At 36.6% G+C, this 22994-nt stretch overlaps 2 protein-coding genes across 2 annotated transcripts; both read right to left on the bottom strand.

Moving 5' to 3' along the window:
• Positions 1 to 2582: 2582 nt before the first annotated feature.
• On the bottom strand, positions 2583 to 5337 carry LOC308702575 (uncharacterized protein). Its single transcript, XM_081385534.1, has 4 exons — positions 5251 to 5337; positions 4755 to 5081; positions 3909 to 4052; positions 2583 to 3683 (listed from the first exon to the last, which is right to left on the bottom strand). Exons 1-4 carry the CDS (start codon positions 5291 to 5293, stop codon positions 3631 to 3633), a joined length of 567 nt encoding a protein of 188 aa, XP_081241660.1. The 5' UTR covers positions 5294 to 5337; the 3' UTR covers positions 2583 to 3630.
• Positions 5338 to 8650: 3313 nt separating this feature from the next.
• On the bottom strand, positions 8651 to 13623 carry LOC308702565 (SLAM family member 9-like). The gene is made up of 6 exons (XM_081385523.1): positions 13570 to 13623; positions 11674 to 12012; positions 11203 to 11505; positions 10074 to 10193; positions 9889 to 9956; positions 8651 to 9680 (listed from the first exon to the last, which is right to left on the bottom strand). Exons 1-6 carry the CDS (start codon positions 13613 to 13615, stop codon positions 9627 to 9629), a joined length of 930 nt encoding a protein of 309 aa, XP_081241649.1. The 5' UTR covers positions 13616 to 13623; the 3' UTR covers positions 8651 to 9626.
• Positions 13624 to 22994: the final 9371 nt, after the last annotated feature.

The following is a 22994-nucleotide window of genomic DNA, read 5'->3' as shown; positions in this document are numbered from 1 at the left end:
GAGATTGTCGCACAGTTACCTTTGCGCTCTTTCGAGGTGGAGAGACTCCCCCTTTTTACTTCAGGGGGTCAAGATGGGTGTAGTTTGCCGTCGCCAGGTTGTCACGACAGATGCCTCATTGACTGGTTGGGGTGCGGTCTATGAGGGCAGACCAGTGTGCGGTGTTTGGACGGGTGAGCTTCTCTTGTGGCACATAAATTGCCTCGAGTTGCAAGCCGTCTCTCTGGCCCTGGATCATTTTCTTCCGGCCCTTATGGACTGTCATGTCATTGTCAGGATGAACAACATGGCAGTGGTGGCCCATTTAAATTGCCAGGGAGGTTCGCGGTCGCGCACCCTCGACAGGCATGCACACCGCCTTCTCCTTTGGGCTCAAGACAGGTCTTTTGCTGAGAGCAGTTCACATTCCAGGGGACCTGAACGTCGCAGCAGAATTTCTGTCGAGACAGAACCTCAAGTCGGGGGAATGGATGTTGCACTGCCAAACAGTGGCTCAAATTTGGAGCATGTTCAGCGAGGCAGAGGTGGACCTCTTTGCATCGCAGAGCTCAACACAGTGCCCCCTGTGGTTTTCCGTGTCTCATCCGACACCTCTGGGGATAGATGCCCTTGCTCCTCTGTGGCCGGAGTTGAGACTGTATGCATTCCCTCCGGTCAAGCTAATCCCTGCAGTCCTTTGCAGAGTGATGGAGTGTGGAATCCGCCTCCTTCTGGTAGCCCCATTCTGACCATCCCAGATGTGGTTCTCGCAACTGAGCTCCCTGGTGGAGGGGTCCCCTTGGCAGATTCCAATCAGGAGAGATCTGCTGTCTCAGCTCCAGGGCAGGATTTGGCAACCTTGACCCGAGATATGGAGACAGTGGAATGTGTGGCTGATAAGAGGCAATCGCTAGCGACAGTGGTGTCTGGTCTTCCTGCTGATGTTCAGGAGAACATCGATAACGCTTGTGCGCCTTCTACTAGACAGCTTTTTTACTCTAAGTGGAAGATTTTTGAGTCTTGGTGTTCGGCTCATGCAGTGGACCCGTCCTGTGCCCGGTCGGTTCAGTGCTGGAATTCCTGCAGGATAAATTTGTGGCTGGAACTGCTGCTACCACCTTGAGAGATTTATGTTGCAGCTATCGCTGTGGAGCATGTCGTCTCAGTTGTGTGTATGCTTTGGGGCTGGTTGCCGAGGGCTTGCCGCCTCTAAGCACAGGATATCTCACTGGGTGAGAGACAATATTTGCCTGGCTTATGAGGTGCAGAAGCTTCCTTCACCTCTGGGCGTTAAAGCTTGCTCTACTAGGAGTATCGCGTTCTCCCAGGCTCTTTTCAAGGGAGTTACTTTTTTAGGATATTTGTGGCTGGTCAGTCCTCTCCGCACACTTTTATTAGTTTTACAACTTGGATTTAGATGCGGCCCCTGGTTCCTGGGTTCTTTCTGTATGAACTGGTTGTCTAGGTCCTAGTTGAGTCTGGTCTAGCAAAAAAAAAAAAAATTATTATAGGGAAGTTCCTTGTTGGGCAAGATCCAGCAGCGGTTAGTTTGGCTTGTGTGGTTTATCGTTCCCATTGTGTCATCTCTATGCAGCGTCAAGTGACCCTATGAAAGAGAACGTATCGGGTTACTTACTTGCGTAACCCATGTTGTCTGAATAGGGAACAAGACACTGCGTTAACTGCCAAGCTCCTCTTGCTGCCAAAAGAGCTTCTTCTACATTGGTAGAAAATCTAAGGAGCAGATGGCACGTTCACTGTATAAGAGTAAGTGAAGTAGCTCTGCCGAGGAGGCGCCCACGCCATCAGCCAATGAATTGGCATAATTCTATACGGGTTCATATAATTAGCACATGCCTTCACGTGGCAGCACTGTTTTGACAAATTTTACTGTACCACACATGTTCTAATGAATTTATTCTTTATTGGAATCAAACGAATGGTTATGAACCACAGAATCCACCAACACTAGGCAAAATGATATGAGTAAGTAGAAATGTACAATTTCCCTTAAGTAATTGCATTTATTTTTCACATAAATAGGCTTGTAACCAATTGCTTTAATATATAATTGTACTTGTAATCACTTATCCATCTTGCAAATATGCTAATTATAATATTACATGGCCCAAACATGTAGCAGGCACCAGTATTCCTGGTCAAGGAGGAATACATAGGAGTAATGGTCATTTTAAGGACCCGACGGCCGCCATTTTGAAAATGAGGCCTTTCTTGGAGTCAAACTTTGGTAAATTTTTGTATGTTTTTAAGTACATATGATACTACTGTAAACCACTGAGAAACCTTTTGTTAGAATTTTTTTGGGGTCAAGACATATTTGCAGCTGACTATTGCCTGTTTATTAATTTAGGACAACCTAAAGATTGTTGATATTTTAAGTTCAATGAATGTACAAATATATATTTAACAATTAATAGCTATGTGTGCATGTGTGAATAATTGTTACCAGACAATCATGGTTCTGACCTTTGAATAGAGTCAGAAGACGAACACAAACTCTTCACAGTGATCAAGATGGCCGCATTATATACGCTTTGATGCGAGTAGAATCAGCGGAAAATACAAGTTGGACAATGATATTTGTGAATAAAATAATGTTTTTTTTTATTATTAATTGGTGAAGCAAATTCAAAAAGCATGAGTGAAGGATAAGGCTAATGTCAATATAAATTTAGCATCTGCACGTGATTTCACAAGCGTTATAGCGAGCCTACTGCAAGATAACAAACAAGTTAAAGATAGATATTGGAAGAAGGTCAAGTGCGTGTAGTTGTGCAGTGTGTATAACCCAGTTTTAGTCATCTAGAAATACTTTTACATCTCCACAAAACAAGAAATTAAGTAAAACAAGGGTGAAATAAAGAGGTCTTAATGTAGACTAATTTAGATGGGTGTGAAATACAGCAGGCAGTCGATCTGAATTGTATGAGTTGACTCTAAGTTGAAGAGACACACCAAGCAGTGTCTAAGTTTCATTTTGTTTACTGAAGAGCTGGTTGAGTTTACATGTGTGGTTTTGGCATGTACACACATCAACTCAATATACACTTCAACTGAATAATAATAGAACATGGATTAACTACAATGAAGCTGCCCAAGCTGCGTCTTCTCTCCAACATGGTTCCGCTTCAGCTATGGTAACATTGTGCGCTGTTATTGGTCAGGATCATCCAGGAACTTTAAGGGCATCCAGGCCTTATGTACAATGGGTGAATATAAACATCTGATATGAAGCAGACACTAGCTGAAACATAATGCAATAATCAATAGGCAATCAAACACACTTTATTTATAAAATTATAAGCACACTAAATTATATAAAAGAGGGTATTAAATACATAAAATAGCAATACTTGTTTTGTATTTGTCCATTCATTTAATCTTTTAAGTAAATATGTTAAAAATCGTTAAATCATATTTTAATCAACATAAACAGCAACATTGAATCTCTTGTATGAAGTTCCTCTGATGTTGCTGATGATAGATAGTTTATAAAGTCCGGTGTGTTCAGATCTGATGTTTCTGATGGTCAGAGATCCAGTTTGACTGTCCCGCTGGAGTCTGTATTTGAATTTCACATTACTGTTATGAATATTAATTATCTGAGTGATGATCAGTAACTGCATGGTGTCAGATCTGAAGACGGTAGATGACCTCTGTGTATTCTGACATGCTTTCCTGATCTAAAACACAAACACATGGAGATTTTCAGTGTTTTTTAACATTAATATATGATTTTTCATCAGGTCACATTTCACACTGATGTATGTTCTATTCTATAATAAGCTTAATTTTCATTTTAGAACTATTACAATTTTTCAAAATTAAATTTAGGCTTTACGTTGTAAAACTAAATTGCATAAAAAGTATTTTTTTTTCTTGTAAGTTAGTAATATAGTGATACTTGCCCTCTGGTTTTCCTCGGTTGCATTTCTTGCAGCAACAGTAAAACACACACGCAGAAATGAACAGCAGAAGCAGAAGCAGCGGCAGCATCAGCGCACAAACTACTGTTGTAATGGGTATAAACTGAGCTGGAGTCTGTGTCGTTTCTGTAATAAAGAAAGAGAAAATGATCAATCCCTTCAGTCAGACTTCATTTAGACACAATATGAACTGCACAATTATAAAGAAAATATGTTGAAAATGTTGCTGCTGCCATACCTACACGTGTGACATAATGTATAGGCATAAATATATATATATATATATATATATATATATATATATATATATATATATATATATATATATATATATATATATATATATATATACATATATATATATATATATATATGTATATATGTATGTGTGTGTGTGTGTGTGTATGTTTTTTAATATATATTTATTATTGATTAAGTATCTGAAGATTTTTAAATAAATAAATAAAGATATATGAAAAAAATATACACAGATGTGGCACAAAAATTTCAACAAGATACTAAAAAAGATAATCGAATGATAATGTTTTTTGTAAAGTTTGGTGAATGTTTCTACCAGAAAAACCCAATAGTAACACAAGGAGGCGAGTTTCCTGATGCATTTCATATTCTCACTTTCTAAAACACTATCACGTTAAAATAATTCAATTATTTTTTAATTAAACAATTAATATACAACATAAAATAACATAATTTATTTTGTAGTTCTCTATAACCAATAAATAATATTGATCATCATATTTTACTGTCTCTGCTGAACATTAAACACACACTTCAGAGAAAAAGTTCAATATTATTCACTTTACTCACTATAGACAGTCACACTGAATCTATTAAATGAAGTTCCTCTGGTGGTGAGGATTCGCATTTTATAAAGTCCAGTGTGTTTAGATCTGATGTTTCTGATGGTCAGAGATCCAGTTTGATTGTCCATCTGGAGTGTTTTCTCAAATATCATATCAGTGTCATCCATATAGATGTTCTGTCTGTGGATTTCAGCTATTCGAGTCTCTTTATCTCCAAACGTCCACAGTATCTGATCATCTCTCTGTATTTTAATATCAGAGTTTAGAGTGACAGAATCTCCTTCCATCACTGACACTGACTTCACTCCATCCGCTTCAACTCCAAACACACCTAAACAAGATATACAAAAATATATAATTATCAGACAGAGACTTTATATAATATAATTTCCTGTTTAATCATGTACTTCTAAAAGGTAAACTTTTTTTTAATCTCTTGTGAAATTGCATTTAAATAAATGCTCTACATTTTCTGATTAAAAGTGTTAAGAGTGTCTCACCGCTCAGGACAAACAGGATCAGAACACACAGATGAGAAGACATCGTGACAGAAACAAACGTCCAGCCGAGAGTCTCTTCAGACGCAGAAGAGCAACTTCCTGATTAAAAAGTTCTATTTCTTAAGTATAGATTGCTAAATCAAAAGCCAACTGGATTTGTTCTCTATCTGCGCTTTGCTGACTAAGTTCAATGTATTCTTCAACTTCCTCTTAATATTTCAGTAACTCCCACGGTATTTCTCATGAACAAATGTTTCAACACAATGATGAATGTCTTTTTAAACGATTTGAATAAGTAATTGAAATACGGATTGGCTGAACATTAAATAACATTCAATTAAATAGTTATATATTAGGTTTATATAGGTTTATATATTATATATATATATATATAAATATATATATATATATATATATATGTAAACACACATGAGAAGTCAAAGGTTTATTGATTTAATTTTGTCTATGACACAGTTTTAGTAGTAGATTCATCTATGGGCACTATATTACCTGCATTTCAGGTAATCAAATGCATTTTACATTTTAATGTTAATTCATTCATCTTACAACCTAAACACCTTGTTAAACTGCATGATGGTTTTGGTGAAATCAGTGTTGAATGAGGAGTGACTGGTGTCAGATCTGAGATGATCTCTGTTTTCTGACAAGACTTCTCATCTAAAAACTTGACATCAGATGCTGCTTTCTGGCATTTCACACATATTTAGATTATATAATGAGCATATTTTTCATTTCAAAATTATTCAAATAGTTAATTCAATTTTGGCTCTTAATTTAAAAAAATGTTTTGCATATAAGAGTTATTTTAATGTCCTGTCACATGCAGAAATGAGCAGTGGCACAAAAACAGCTGTTATAATGAAATATGATTCCTGTAACATTTCCGTAATAAAGAGAATACACCAGTGAACATCTGGACTGGATCTGGATGATGATGAAGAGTCTGAATAATTATTTAAGCATCAGTGTTTAGAGTGACAGAATCTCCATCACTGACACTGACTTCATTTCATCTGCATCACAAAACACACATGAAGAATATATAAAAGTTTCCCAGACACATAATTATGTTATTTATACAGAGATGATCTATTAAACTAAATCTGTCAGTAAACATTCCACATATACTAATAAACAGTGTAGAAGTGATTTCTATTTACTCACGGCACAGGCCGAACAGGAACAGAACACACAGATGAGAGGAAATCATTCTGACTTTACTCAACTTTAACGGAAATCTCTGTTTCGACAGAGCGGTGATGGATTTTTAATGAATAAAATAGTAAACTGTATATCATTCTAACACTTTGAACCAAATGTACTAAAACGCTCTGTTCTTTGCCTATTATGGAAAATTCTGAAGTGCTGACGATGACAAAATCAAAAATATACTGTCTGTATTATGTCATGATAGTGCTCTTAACCCTTTACAGTGATATTTTTGCTTATGCCAGTGACAGAGGGTAAAGAGGTCCCCTTGCTTTACCAATTGAACCAATCATATTGATAGAAGGTGATGTGAGTTAAGTCATGAGTTAGTCACGATCACGATGATTTTATTTGTTGTGTCTGTCTTTATCCTATAAAAGCTGTTGTGTTCTTGTTTGCTGGTGGGATTCTCTCTGAAATTTGTCTGAGATCCTATGGCAGACTTCTTCTCGGGAGATTCTCTGAGAATAGCTTGAGTACTCTCCCGGCCTTGATTAAAGCATTTAGAGGACATTTGCTGAAATCTGTCTGGTTATTATTGCTGTGCAGCAAGTTAGTTAGGGGAGCAAGTGAGAGATAGGGGACATCGATTGTAGCTGAGACCCAGATAGACTAAACGTCGACTGTAGGCGTTAGGGGACGTCGATTGTAGCTGAGACCCAGAGAGACTAAACGTCGACTGTAGGCGTTAGGGGACGTCGATTGTAGCCGAGACCCAGAGAGACTAAACGTCGACTGTAGACATCTGGGGACGTCGATTGTAGACGAGACACAGGTAGACTTATGCAAGGTACGAAATTGAGAAAAATCTATTCAATCTAAAAGTTATATGTGGTTGAGAAAACAAACCACACATTTTACACTCACACAGTCGTGCTTAACTTCACATCTACACAACATAATAAAACACTTACACTGAGCTCAGAGAGCAAGTCTGGACGACAATAAAAGAGTTGAAAAATTAATCAATGATTAGCTCTTGTTGATGCCTTGTTGAAATCTATTGAGAACTTGTCACATCCACTAATTAGTTTCCACCAGCAGAGGTCAGTATCACAACAGTAATGAAACTGCTGTGATACCGACCTCTGCTGGTGGAAATCATATTCATTGCTTAATTTCAGGTCTTTATTGCTCTTCCCTCCAACGTATGATGGGAAAATCACAACAATGTAATAAGTACACAGAGATTTTTTTCAGAATAAGAGTTAATTTCCTGTCAAAGAAATAAACACCCTTTATAGGCTATATGAAAATTAAGTACAAAAGAACACAGAGCTGCTAATGTGAATATTAAGTAAGTTGTCAGTAGACGCATAAAAAATTACAAGAGTAGCTTTTTTCAAAACATAACAGTACTGCATATTTATTACTTCATATAATTAGTAGAGAGCTTCTTCAAGAGATTCAGATTTAGCAAAAACTTCATTAAAACTCTTACAATTTGAAAAACAGACATTTTTATAATTTCCTCATGTTAGTTCACTGGTCGATTTTGTCTACTGTAGTTTACAAACATAATAAAATCCGTATTAAGAAAAATAACTTGACATGAATCAACATGTCACATTCATATATCCATCTTGGATTGAAGCATTCAGTATAGTGAATATAAATTCATATCAATGACAGGACTGATTTGACCATTATAACCAGTCAAACCCATTAGCACATGGATTCCTCAAACAGTCAGCAGGAGTCATTAGCACAATGATTAAACACATTCAACACTGAATTCACTGAGTCTACTTTGACGTATTTATGGCATGGTTTCTGAGTGAAATCTCACTTGTTTTGACAAATGCATTTAATAAGGTTAGACAAATCAACCAAATGTTGACTGACACAAAAAGACTGTGTATATAATGTATTTTTATTGAGATATTGCTGGGATGTTAAACTTTTCACATGTGCTTTTCAATTACCTGAATTTTTCTTACACTCTTTCCCATTTCTCACTTTCAATTAAAATCCACATCCTGTGAAACCTAAATCTTCAACCACACTGTCAAGTTATTCGAGAAACAACAGGATCCAGTCTTATACTGGATACAATGAAGTTTCCATGAATCAGCTTACATGCACTTCACTGAAGATGACACTGTGTTCATGGTCAACCTCTATCTGGGTTTACTTTGGCATAAAGATTAAAGAGACAAACATAATCAGTGCAGAGAGAATGTTTAATAATGTTTGTTCAGTAAATAGACAAGCACTTTTACAGCTTAAAAAATCAAGTACACAAGAATAAACCTGCTCCATGCAAAAAAGGTAACAAGGCAGCCATCATCTTCAGTGCATTACTAAAATTATACACTCAGACAATCTGAATAAAGCTAAAACTCAAATCATCAGTCACATTAATTCACCTGAACTGGGTTTGTCACATTAAAATGACTCCTTAACTGGAGATATTTATTCAGATGTTACTGGCGTTTAACATTTTCTCAAGAGCTTCATCTGGTGTCCATAAATGACCACATTATACAGACATAAATAATACATAATAAGACAGCCAGCGCACATTTTTCCTTTTTTTTTTTTGTTAAATAGTGCACTATTTACTGTGATTTACATTACGACACCTTTCTTCAGAAAAATAAAAACTTCATATGAGATTATCATCTTGAACTGATAATTTTCAAATACTGTTAGGCAGAAAAATAAAATAAAATAATAAGAATCTTGTCTTTAGTATAGAGCAGGGGTTTTAAAATTATTCAGTCAAAGGCAATTTGTCCCACAGACAGTTATAGTTACACGAGCACAAGCTAACTGAACAATGCTAACCAGCCAAACCTTTTACAACATTAATTCCTGTACATTTCGGCAGAGGGAGCCACTAACACACACACAGCACTGAACACATTTAGCCTCATTTTACATTTAGTCCCTGAAAATCCCTGAAATAAATGACATATCCTGTCATCGGTTGTGTTCTACAGACAGGCCTTAATAAAGAATAAATTATTTTAGAAAATGCTTAAAAATGAAATGCTATAATTCAGTCATCTGTAGCAAACAGAGCTAATCAGTGCATTTAACTTTTAACTTTGAGGTTTTGAGCTTTTGCTACATTCTGACATAAACCTCAACATGATATGTCCAGTAATAAACGGATCTGTATGATAATACAGTCTGAATGATCATCTTGTCAAAGCGACTTCTGAATACACCGTCTGACCCCGTACATCAGCTTCCTGTAATGAAATGCACTTTCATCACTCAATTCACAAAACAAAACAAGCAAGCACATTATGAACAGTTATACAGATTATTTTAAAATTGTGAATAATGTGTGAAAGTTTAATTATGCAACATCATGCATGTAAAAACAAGTAGACAAACAAATAAACTGTACTAGCTTAGCAAGCTTTCATAAGAGATTTAATGCTTAGAATATCTTACCGTATCCGGAGATCTGTGTTTAATGAATGTTGCATCAGTATAATCAACTTCTTCTTCATTAGACTGAGCTGTTTCCAAAAACATTTATTATAGCCTACTGAAATAGTGGTTACAGGCTTTGTTGGCATTTCTGTGAATTACTTTTTCAATAAAATATTAATTTTCGTGTTGTGTGTAATACTTGCCGTCTTGTTTTGCTTGTGTGTATTTATTGCGCCGACAGAAGAACAACACGACTAAAACTGTGAAGACCAGCAACAACAGCAACAACAGCGATACAAGGAGAACTGGAGTTTGGGGAGATTCTACAATGATAAACACACACAGTCATTAATCTACTGTAAGAGTCTCAATGAAGATGAAAACAGCAGATCTGATGGGAAACATATCTTAGTGAATGCAACTAAGAGTTATTTTGATAATCAATTAATCTGTACATTATTTGTAATTAACAGGATAAAAATTATTTTCTGTAATGAAAAAATTAATTATTCCAAATGTTTCTCAATGTTCTCCTCAAAATTAAATATACACTATTTCCCAGCTAACAAATTTATGGTCAATAAATATTGTGGAAACAGTGATTTACAATGTTTCTGAAATGTTAAAATATCCATGTTTTATTGCAGTGATTAGAACGATATTTAAAAGGTTATGTAATGTTAGTACAGCATTCTCCTAACCGTATTGTTACTCACAATATTATAATCTCTGAATGTTAATTGTAATATTCCAAGAAGGTCAACATTAACATTGATAGACTACAAAATGGATGCTTCAAAAATATTCTCAAAACGTTCTCTCGCAATATATCAAATATTAATAATGTTATACGAACATTATATAAATGTTATTTAAATAATGTTTTATCTTAACATTCGCATAACCTTTCCAAATTTTTGTGAGAGAGAAGTTGTGGGAACTTTGTTAGCTGGGATGCTACACATTATGTGCTTTAAAAATGCTTACTTTATAAATCAAAAGAGCAAATTCTCTTCAGTTTGATGAACACACTCAACCATTCATCAGTACTCACTCGCTGTAGCCTTTCTACAAAACGAAAATTCTATGAATTTATATCATTTATAGTAAGAACATAACCTTCAAAGGATGTTCTGGGAAACCCTCTCAAATGGATTAAACGTCACATGCATGTAAAATGCTCAAATGTGTGTGAGAACACACATCTATAAAACATTTGAGAGATAAACCAGCATGACATTATTAACAAGTCCAATTATGGACTCTAAATTTAACTCTAAAATTATAGACAATGAATGTGCCCAGTGTGAAACCCCCCTAATACTGACGTACCTTCACATGGTTGACAGAGTTCACTGATATCAAGATGTGTGGTCTGGTTTCTGAGGGTATTGTTGATCACACAGCTGTAGGAATCATCCAGACACTGAATCTCCAGAGGTAGAGAGAGACTGATGCTGAGATCAGACACACTGATGCTGGACAATACACTGATTCCTTTGTACCAGGAGAGAGTCACATCACTCACATTCAACACTGAACACACCAGTGAACAATTTGATGATGATGGTGATGATGATGATGATGATGATGATGATGAAGAATCTCTGATAATGACAGGAACTGTCAGCATTCCTTAAAAAACATGAAGAAAAACAACTTTCAGGAACAAGCAATTACTGATATTGACGTGTGTAAAGATCTTCAATCATCATAGATCAATAATAAATAAAAGTTCACACAGATGGTAAGAGTTACATTTGATTTAAAATTAAAACCATTTAACTTATTCAGTTTACTCACCATATACAGCAATATTGAAACTCCTGTGTTTGACTCCTTCACTGATGACCTGTAGTTTATAAAGTCCAGAGTGTAATGTGTTGATGTTTGTGATGGTCAGAGATCCTGTCTTCTCATCTATCTTTAATCTGTCTCTGAATCTCTCCTTCTTACCACTATCATATATAGAGATGATCTGTTTATAGATTTCAGCGATACGACTTTCTGAATTCTTAAGTTTAAATGTCCACAGTATCTGTTCATCTCTCTGTATTTCAGTAACATTAGTGTGTAAAGTGACAGAATCTCCCTCCATCACTGATATCGTCTCAGTTTCATCTGCATAAACACCAGACACACCTGGAGGAAGAAAAAAAAAACAGTCAGCACAACATAATCACAGATTATCACCTCAGATTTCTTTTGTTTATTTGACGACAGAAAATTAAACTCCATTATAATTTAATCCACAGGCAAAAGCCAATGCCCTTTAAAATAGGCCCGAGTGATTTAAAAAAAAAAAAAAAAAATAGTTTTACACTGGATGCACCACGACGACACGACAAATCCCTGCCAGTAAACTGATGTCTAGTTTATTTCTGAAGCACTCTGAGCACTTTCGCTATTTCTGACACAGGGAACAAATGTGCTATGCAACGGTCGCTTTGTTGCATGTAGCCTTTAGCTGTTGCGTGTAGACACGGTGTAAGAATTTGTACGGTAAAACATCACGAAAGGTAGAGCAAACTTTATTCTGAAATTGCTGGTCTACGAGTAGCACCAGACTGAAATAAGATCACTTAAAAGGACAGTTCACCCAAAAAAAATTACAAAATTCTGTCATCATTTATTCACTCTCATGTCGTTCCAAACCTGTGTGACTTTCATCAGTGAAGCACAAAAAAAATTATTCGGCTTTTCTATGATTTTTTTAGATCCCAACGTTCTTCAGAATAACTTATTTTGTGTTCGCTGAAGAACATCATTACGTGAACAACACGATCGGGTGAATAGATGATTACGGAATTGATTAATGATTAAAAGTCTTACTTCCCTAAATAAGTCAGTTTACAGTTACCAGTTACCATTGACAGCTGGTGGGTTTGAGATTTGTTTCAAATAGAGATTCGGCAAGGGAAAATGCTTCTGTGTCAGCATTAAATCAATTAAGGTTTAAAAGTTGATTGAAACTGAAATAATAATAATAATAATAATATTAACCAGAGAAACAGATTTTTTTTTCATTTTAATTAACTTGAAATGTTTGTTTAAACATTTACATTTATGCAGTTGACAAACGTTTATATTCAAAGCAACTTTTATTTATTCAATATAAATATTAACAGTTCAACTGAAATATTAACCATTTGATGTTACATTAGAAATCAGGCATTGTTGACCCTAACATGTATATTATGATTACACTCTCATTGTTAAATAGTTATTCTCTATTGAGTGATACATTCAACATATAGTTGTATGTATCACTTTTGCTGAATGTAAAAAAGCAGGAAACTACAATAGCCTACCTTCTTCTGTGTTCCACACACATGTCAAGCAAATGATTAAAATTTACATTTTGGGGTAAAACCACTTTTAAAGTGATCAAATTAACCAATTTATATATGTTTTTATTATTATTATTATTATTATTAATAATTCAAAATATTGTAAATTACACTTGATAATATATGTAGCCTATAGTAAGATGTGTCATTTGCCATTTGTTTAGTGAACTGGTCCTTTAACATTTCTGGGTCAAAGTTTTTCTTTCAGATCATAACTCAGTGAAGATGATGAACTTTCAATTCACACTGCATTATTTTAACAAAGAGCTACACAACAGTGTCCCAAAGCATTTTTGTTCGCACGGTATAAGTAGGCTACAATAATTGAAGCCGTACCAATATAACTTACCACCCAAAAGCCATAGACAAAAACAGACAAATTGATGAACCATCATATTCGTTAATATTCCAAGCAGTCTGGAAGCATGAAACACATCATGTCTGAAAACAATCTAGGTCTGAAAACCACGCAGAAAAAAAAAATCTGCATCAAAAGGCGCTGTCTCTCTGACGCGAAGCCATTCTCAAATGATAGTGGGCTTATAGTTCAACTGACCGATTGATGAATGAATCTCCTCCTCTTCAGGAAGCCGGTGTTATAAAATACATTAAACTATTCGACTGAATTAGGATACATTTACTGAGCAATGTTACCCTTTGAATGTGTGCTGTGTGCTTTTACATAGAAAGTTGTCTAGGCTACATAGTTTTAGTTCGAAAAATAATTAGGCTAAATACCACAGAAAGACTGTTCTGCCTTCGCTTTTATTATTCTGATCATTTAATGCGTTTAGGTGAAGCCCATAAATACACTTGCTTATACAAAATCAACATTTGCTTTCTCATGTAGCCTATTTTTTCTTAGAGTCATACTACGTTTTATTCCAGTGTTTCTGCGGAAGGCAGAGTTCTGAAACATCATGTAAATTCGAACACGTATTTCTTACGCCGTTTGAAACGTTGTATAGAGTGTTTTTAACAGTATCTGTTGGAGGTTTACAGATCTGGAGGAATACGCGTTAAGATGAAATATCAAAGAGTTTCTTGTGCCGTGTGCGTATATTTTTTCATGAAGTAAAGAACAGAATTATGTAGAATGTAAACAGAATTTTTTTGTTTGGCAATTTTGTAAAGAGATATAGTGAGAGCCCAGCAAACACAGAACGTTGGCACAACGTTGCCAACCTTCTAACAACGTTTTAACAACATGGCCAAAAGGTTGCTATAACTACGTTGTGTAGTGAAGGTTGTTACAGCGTTCGTTGTTACAATGTTGGCATTAAACCACCGTTAAGGGCCATTGCTTAAGGTTGTGCCAACGGTGTCTGGACAACCACTGGACTACATAATGTACTCGTCACTGCCCTGAAGAGGGAAAATCAGCCTTTTAAATCCCAACCACCTGTTGTTGGGCTCATTGTGTTCTCATTCATCATCGAGCAAGAATACGTGAGTATTGCGTTTAGCCTACCTCAGCTATCAAACACAACCTACAACCTACTTTCTAATAATGTAGCATCGCTCGCACTGTTTAGTTTTTCGTTTGATTTTTCCGCTAAGTCTCATTCGTTTCTTTGCTCCTCTGGATTTGTGGATGTTTCCCCGGTGACACCTGCTTTCGGCTACTGTCTGCCATACAGACCCGGTTTTGTTCATTAAATGTTCTGATCTGCCTTTGCTTTTTATGTTTTATTTATTATACTTAAAATAAATTTGTATATTCGTTTATTTCTTTTTTTCCACAAATGTATGACTTTTGGAAGTGCAATTTGATTATATGCAGTTTTAATAAAGTTGAATTAACGAAACCTTCTGTCATTTTTACTCTTCAAAGTGTAGGCTACACTTGCAGGTGTTGATAGCCCCATTAAATAATATAGATAAACAATAAACGATAAAAAGTATATAATTATCTAACAAAATACACCATATATATTGTCAGAATGTCGTCTCTCAGTTGCTGAATGTCGCGCAACAACGTTGCTACAGCCCTGTCACGTCTTACAATTCTACGTTGTTACAATGTTGCGAGCACGTAGACAGCGACGTTGCCATAGCAGAAATGCAACGTGCCAGAGACGTTGCCACGACGTAAATGTGTTTGCTGGGAGAGTGAGACAGAGTATTAGTGTGTGTGTGTGTGTGTGTGTGTGTGTGTGTGTGTGTGTGTGTGTGTGTGTGTGTGTGTGTGTGTGTGTGTGTGTGCTACATAAAAGACAACCTGTGAAAGTACCTTGAAGCCAACAACCACAAAAGCAGTCAAACACATTTACTTTTACACAATTGCTCTCGCTTCACACTTTCATTGTTTTCACACTTGAGGAGATGGCAGTTGTCGAAGAATTGTAGCTTTTCTTCTCTTTGCTATAATCATGATCATGAATCAAATAATCTGGTTTAAATACATTCATGAGACCTCAGGAGGTGTTTAATGTTCCTCCTGGGCCGTACAGAGATAGAAGAAGATGTAAAGTCAATCAATAATGGGGACCAAGAGTCCAGTTTGTGCTGTAACTTTTTAAAAAGCTTTTTAAAAAAGTGTATACCTGTTAGGTTAATTTAAACAGATACCAGTCATTTTTGAAGAAATGACAGTTTCAGTTAGTTCTGCATCAAGGTTGATCATCTTGACCTGCAAAACTGATTTGGCTCCAGGCGATAAAGTGCTGTATTTTACCTCACAACATTAGATTGCTATATAAGGCTGTTTACTCTGAAGTTTATGGACAAGCCGCCCTTCAACTAAACCCAGCAACCCACCCACACACACGTAACGCTTACAGCACACCTACCACAATAATAGCCTTCAGCCAATAGCCTGCATAGACCACAGTACATCTTGCTTTGACTCAGAAACCCAACTGGAAAGTATGTCAAGGTGCATGAAGAACATCTTTCTTCTTTGCAAAACAAAAAACCAACAACAAAAACAAAACTGAGGTTCTGCTCAGAATTGGACAAATGCAACAGCAAACACAATGAAATAAAAAACGTCCAACTTTCCAAATGGGCCACACATACTTTCCATATATGAGCTCAGCACTGCGCTTTGCATGTGCATTTGGGTACTTGCGGTTTTGCCTATGTAAAACATGCTTTTTTATGTGTCGCAGCCATGTGAAAGAAAGTTACAAAACTTAGTTATAAAATCTAGCAAGAGATTATTGTAGAAATCATTTAATCTACAAAAATGAATTGAAGAATTAATAGTATAGTTGATTATTATTTGTAAGTTAAATATAAAAAAATTATGCCTAATTAAATTAATTTTACTCACACGGTTCTAATTGAATACTACAGCAATGATTAATACATTATTGCTGAATTAATGTAAGAGAAAAGCATCTTAATACCAGTAACTGGCTCCATGCTGGTATAAACAGATACAATTTTGTCCACATCACTACAAATACACAATTGTTTACAGTAAAATTTGCTGTGTCTAATGCTGAACTCCTGAATCATACATGTGTTGGCTGTTTCCCTCAGCCTCAGCTTCATAACCCTGTGGGTTTATTGCATACAGGCCTAAATCTGCTGACAAAAGCTTAATAAAACACAGATCATCTCTCAGCCATGACAGTCTTCTAACACAAGTTCTCATCTGATAAAACAAGACAACACACTCTCATGGTCTGGAATAACATGTTTCCTGCATGTCATGTAGTTTTAAGGTCGGCACGATGTACGTCATCAGGGTTTTTATCTGAAGGAGACGAGGAGGCAGGCCCGAGGCATGACAACGAGATGCAGTGTCTCATTCCTCTTCTCTGGGAACCATGGTTACATCCGTAACCTGAGACGTTCCCTTTAGAATGGGAACTCTACACTGTAACTGAGATGACACTAGGAAGAAAAAAACACTCTGCCATGCTGAAGATCTGCCTGCCACATTAGTTGTGTCTATGCACTACCACAATAAGCATAGCAAAAATGACTCAACTTACCACCTGGAATCAAAAGCATCCATCACTCAGGCGCACCGTAGGAATCACAGAACTCTCATGTGGCAAAATTACCTTTGGCCATATACCTGCTCTGAAATAACCAAAGCCCCAGCCTTTATCAACCTTCCTCCCTTCCTTGTTCCAGGGCTTGGGGTCATCAAAGGTAAATGAAGTAGGGGAAGATAAATGCCCTACATACTCCATTCACCTGACATCAAACCCAGGAACAAGATATTACAGGCTATTTTGTTTCTCAACCCAGGAATAAGATCATTTATGGTATCAAGGCGGAGCAAGAGATATTTCTTTAGAGACAATCCCCCTCCGCCCACAACCACTGACCCATGCCACTCTCAACTTGGGGGCAGAGGAATGGGGCAGGATATCCTTACGTTTCCATCATCCTCCTACCTAAACTGAAGTATCTTAGCCGAAAAAAACATGCTTGCTAAAAATGAATCTGCCATCCAAAGGCACAAGAAGACACATTTTCTCTTATTTCTTGGATCTCGCCCGTTCTCCTCCACTTGTTACCAATGCTTTTCTGCCTCCACAATGCGCGCGCAACTGCATTGATGAAACTTTGCCACCTGCTCCCAAATGGTCAATTTCATAAAAAAGCCATTTTGATTGTTCAATTGTCAATTTTGATTTTTATGCCAACTTTAATAGCATCAACAGTGATGTAAGATAGGACTCTTTCTTGCTGTTTATGTATATTCATATTTTTTTTCTGTAAACATACACTTTAATGATAAAAGTTTTGGGATGTAAGCCTTTACATGCACATGAACATCCCATTCTTAATCCATAGGGTTTAATGTTGAGTTGGCCCACCATTTGGAGCTATAACATCTTCAACTCTTCTGGGAAGGCTTTCCATAAGGTTTAGGAGTGTGTTTATGGGAATTTTTGAACATTCTTCTAGAAGCACATGTTGTGGCACTGATGTTGGACGAGAAGGCCTGGCTCTCAGTCTCCACTCTAATTCATCCTTAAGGTGTTCTATCGGGTTGAGGTCTGGACTCTGCAGGACAGTCAAGCTCCTCCACACCAAACTCGCTCATCCATGTCTTTATGGATCTTGCTTTGAGCACTGGTGTGCAGTCATGTTGGAACAGGAAGGGTCCATCCCCAAACTGTTCCTACAAGGTTACGAGCATGATATTGTCCAAAATGTCTTGTTATGCTGAAGCATTAAGAGTTCCTCTCACTGGAACTAAGGGGTCAAGCCCAACCCCTGGAAAAACAACCCCACACCATAATCCCCCTTCTACCAAACTTTACACTTGACACAAAGCAGTCAGGCAAATACCATTCTCCTGGCAACCGCCAAACCCAGACTCGTCCATCAGATTGCCAGACAGAGAAGCGTGATTCGTCTCTCCAGAGAACACGTCTCCACTGATCTAGAGTCAAGTGTCGGCATGCTTTACACCACTGCATCACTCTTTGCATTGCACTTGGTGATGTAAGGCTTGGATGCAGCTGATTGGCCATGGAAACCCATGAAGCTCTATATGCACTGTTGTTCAGCTAATCTGAAGGCCACACAAAGATGGGAGGTCTGTAGCTAATGACTCTGCAGAAAGTTGTCGACTTCTGCGCACGGTGCGCCTCAGCATGTGCTGACCCTGGTCTGTGATGTTACGTGGCCTACCATTCTGTGGCTGAGTTGCTGTTTTTCCCAATTGCTTCCACTTTGTTATAATACCACTGACAGTTGACCGGAATATTTAGTAGTGAGAAAATTTTACGAATGGACTTATTGCACAAGTGGCAACCTATCATGGTACCATGCTTGAATTCACTGAGCTCCTGAAAGCGACCCATTCTATCAAAAATGTTTGTAGAAGCAGTCTGTAAGGCATGCAAGATGCTTGATTTTATACAAGGTGCTGAATTCAATGATTTGGAGGGGTGTCCCAATACTTTTGGCAATATAGTGTATAGGTCAATAATGTAGGACTATAAGTAATAAAACTTCTAGATATTTAGTGTTATATATTATTTAAAAAAATAAAGACATCTAAGTGATGTGATAGTTGATTCTTTTTTAATGCGAATTAGCATTGCTCTACTGTCAGGATGGAAAACCCATGTCTGTGGGTTGTGTGAATGTCTGCATCGCCCCTTTCACTTGTTTATACACCACATCCTGTGAAAACATTTGAACAACTTGGGTCAGATCATGTCATGTCAACCAAAAACAAACAAATAAAAAATTAACATTATCTAATCACATAACTGGGTCATTCTCCAAAAAAGCTTTTTTTTAATTGCCCACCAGTAATTTTTACCAGGTTTGTATGTGATATTAAAAGACCAAATTCAGGATGTATACTATATTTATATATATGCTATATTTAGAACCAGAATATAAATGCAACACATTCTCGTTAAATGTTTCTCCATAGAAAACCATTATAAAGAAAATGGCATTTGGCACATTGTGTTCATACTCTGGGCTCATCTGCTTGCCTGAATGTACTTAAGCATGTTAGAATGTCCCGCTGTTTTTAGTGATTGAAATACTGCAGTGTGTGCTGAATATAGATCACAAGTGCCCAAAACTATCTTTGTTTTCCTTCTTATGAGATGTAAATTTGATAGGCCTGTGCTGTAGTTTTAGGGATCGTTTGGCCTCCAGGTCTCTGAGCCAGTCACGTGACTGAAAACTATATGAAATGCAAATGTAGAAGTGTACTAGGTGAAAGGGTGTGTTGGAGAGTTATAAGAGCCTTGTGAACACCATCTCTGAGAGGCTTTTCCTGAACATTCACAGTGGCTGCGTCCAAAATCGCATACTCTCTTGAGTAGATTGAATAATTTATTTGTGAGCACTAAAAAAAAAAGTATGTTATATAAAGTAGGAGTGGACGCACCACATTCGCTATGTTGTCATTATCATGTGACTTACTGTCACTGTTGGTTTCGAGGAAGGATGGAACTGGATCCAAGTACAGCAGTGTTTATTGAAAACAAAATCAAATTAACCAAAATACTCAGGTTTCTCATAAATTCCAAAACGAAAACAGAACAACCGGTTAAACGCAGCAATAACAGACACAGAACTGAACCAAACACTGAGCTGAAATACAATCAGAGAGATGAGCAGCTGACAGACGAGATGAACAACAGGTAACTGGAATACAACAATCAGACACTGGGAAACTTAAACAGGAAAATAATCTAGAAACACAAACATGAATAGAACAGAGCAAATAAACTCTGAGCATGAACAAACAGACTCAAAACTGACACCAGTCAGCCTCAGTTTTGTCACTGCCATTAATAAATTATCTCCCATCGCCTCAAGGGATCCTAAAGTGTCCATTGTCTACATACTCCAGAATCTCACCAGAAGAAGTGGGTCATCCAGGTACTTTTTGCCTTCTCTTTAATGATTACTGTGAATTTGGACATTCTTCTTTTGCCACATACTGTTTTTCGCCTACTATAGGAAAGTATGTGATTTCGGACTCAGGCATTTACTGCGCCCCACTGAAGAGATGATCTTCCCAACCCAGACTCCTCTTTTCCATAAACACTTGACTGAATCCGGTTGATGCTTTCACAAATTAAAAACAAAAACAAAACAAAAAATCCCAGCTGATTTTCCTCCCTCTAGTCTGTGCTCCTAAGTAAATACAGATACTGGAGAAAAATAGATGAAAAATAAAAAGTCAAACCATCTTTAAAACAGATTATAGAATGCCTTTGGGGTTTTATTTTAACATTTGAAATATTTTTAATGAAATTTTCAGGTTAACGAAACCAAGTTTTGAGAATGACTCCGTTATCATTTGTTTAGCACTCCATTGGCACAACCCACCTCTTTTTCCTCTTCCCTTTTTTTGTTAATAAAATATACTGCATCACAACACTATAGCCCACCTGTAGTCTGTGTACACAGTGCAGATGGTCTGTGGGGGGAAGGGTGATTCTCAGAAGTGGAGCGTCTAAAATTTCAGCTCATATGAACATCATTCATAAGAGAACAAAGTCCTTTTTGTGTTAATGTCAGATAGATGCATAAAGGGAAGTTTCACACACCTTAGCCAGGGGAAAACCATAGCCTATTTAAATTAAACAAATTTAAACAAATCGGTAAGGGAAGGACGAGGCTCGAACGATCTCTTTTTATAAAGCAAACTCAGTGGACCAAAGTGAAGATAAAATAAAAGTGAAGGTATGGGAAAATATCTGATTATTTTTTTCACAATGACAAAGGGGTATGTTGTGTATTCACTCATATCATTTATTGAGTCAAAACAAACTATTTTCAATGTACAAAATACAGAAAGTAGGCGTCACACCTACTCACCCTCTCTCCAAAACAAACAGCTGGTAAAAGCTCATTGAAAAGCAACTATCAATTTTTGAACATGTGATATAAGTGACCAATGATGGACCACAGGGGGGCAGAAAAGCTTTATTTCCATAATTCATATTTACACACATCTCACTGTTCTTAATTTTATTTGATGAGTTTACATTTTAGTATCATCCTTTACTGAGATAAGAGGAAAACAAATTTAATTTGCTGTTCAGGCAGTTCAGCAAGAGTCTTACCTCAAGCTTTAAATTCCCACCTTGAATGAATTGCTAATAAAATGGACATGAAGATGGAGGCGGGTGGAGCATGATGGCGGAACATATGTTTATTTGCAGGATTATATGATTGAGACATATGAGATATATAGAGTTGCTCAAGCAGGTCACAGCAGAGACGGACAGAGAAAACAAAAACAAACAAACTAAATAGTTCTGAAAGGTGTTGTACACCCCGGTGTCAACTAAAGAGTTAAATTATAAGCACATCTTTAATGTGATTAGATTTGAAAACATCGCCCCCTGGTGTACTTGATTGAATGTTACAATTATTTGTAAAGTTTGATTAATGTTTCCGACTACAAGAAAAATCGAATAATAACACGAGGTAAGTTTTCTGATGTGTTTCATTATAGATTCACACTTTATAAAACAGGGCCACATTAAAATAATCCAATCATTTGTTTTATTTATTAAAAGTGTACAAAATAACTTCATTCGTCTTACAGTTCCCTTTAACCAATAAATAAAAACGATCATTGGCCAGATGTCTCTGTAGGCTACCGAACACTAAACACACACAACAGAGTAAAAGCTATATTTTATTCATTTTACTCACCAGTAACACTGAATCTCTTTCATGAAATGTAGTGCAGTGTGTTCAGTTCTGTTGTTTCTAATGGTCAGAGATCCAGTTTGATTGTCTATCTGCAGTCTTCTCAAATATCGTATTACTGTCGTAGCCTATAGCATATAGGCCTAGGCTATATATGTTCTGTCTGTGGATTTCAGCAATACGAGTGTCTTGAGGTTCAAACATCCACAGTAGTCCAATCTGATGATCAATCAGTATTTCTGTAACATCAGAGTTTAGAGTGACAGAATCTCCCTCCATCACTGACCTGACTTCACTTCATCTGCATCACAAAACACACATGAATAACATAAAAGTTTCCCAGACACAAAATTATGTTATTTATACAGAGATGGTCTATTAAACAAACTGTCATAAACATTTCCATGAATACTGATAAAAAGTGCACAAACTATAAAAGTGATTTCTGTTTACTCACACACAGGCCGAACAGGAACAGAACACACAGATGAGAGGAAATCATTCTGACTTTACTCAACTTCAACAGAAAACTGCTATGAGAGCATTTGTGATCTGATCATTCACACACTGAGGTTTATTTGTGGTTGAGAAAACAAACCACACATTTTACACTGACACAGACACACACTGCTGCTTTAAATCACATGTACACAAGAG

Source organism: Scardinius erythrophthalmus, assembly GCF_964197995.2.
Source record: "Scardinius erythrophthalmus genome assembly, chromosome: 14".
Taxonomy (NCBI): domain Eukaryota; kingdom Metazoa; phylum Chordata; class Actinopteri; order Cypriniformes; family Leuciscidae; genus Scardinius; species Scardinius erythrophthalmus.
Note: the sequence above shows the minus strand (reverse complement) of the source record. Positions and strands in the feature narration are given on the sequence as shown.

Coding starts and splice junctions, on each gene's coding strand:
- LOC308702575 (XM_081385534.1), bottom strand. CDS start 5,293: ATGTCTTCTCATCTGTGTGTTCTGATCCTGTTTGTCCTGAGCG. Junction 5,082..5,250: donor GATCCTGTTTGTCCTGAGCG/GTGAGACACTCT, acceptor TATCTTGTTTAG/GTGTGTTTGGAGTTGAAGCG. Junction 4,053..4,754: donor ATTCAGTGTGACTGTCTATA/GTGAGTAAAGTG, acceptor TCTTTATTACAG/AAACGACACAGACTCCAGCT.
- LOC308702565 (XM_081385523.1), bottom strand. CDS start 13,615: ATGATGGTTCATCAATTTGTCTGTTTTTGTCTATGGCTTTTGGGTG. Junction 11,506..11,673: donor TTTCAATATTGCTGTATATG/GTGAGTAAACTG, acceptor ATGTTTTTTAAG/GAATGCTGACAGTTCCTGTC. Junction 10,194..11,202: donor ACTCTGTCAACCATGTGAAG/GTACGTCAGTAT, acceptor TTATCATTGTAG/AATCTCCCCAAACTCCAGTT.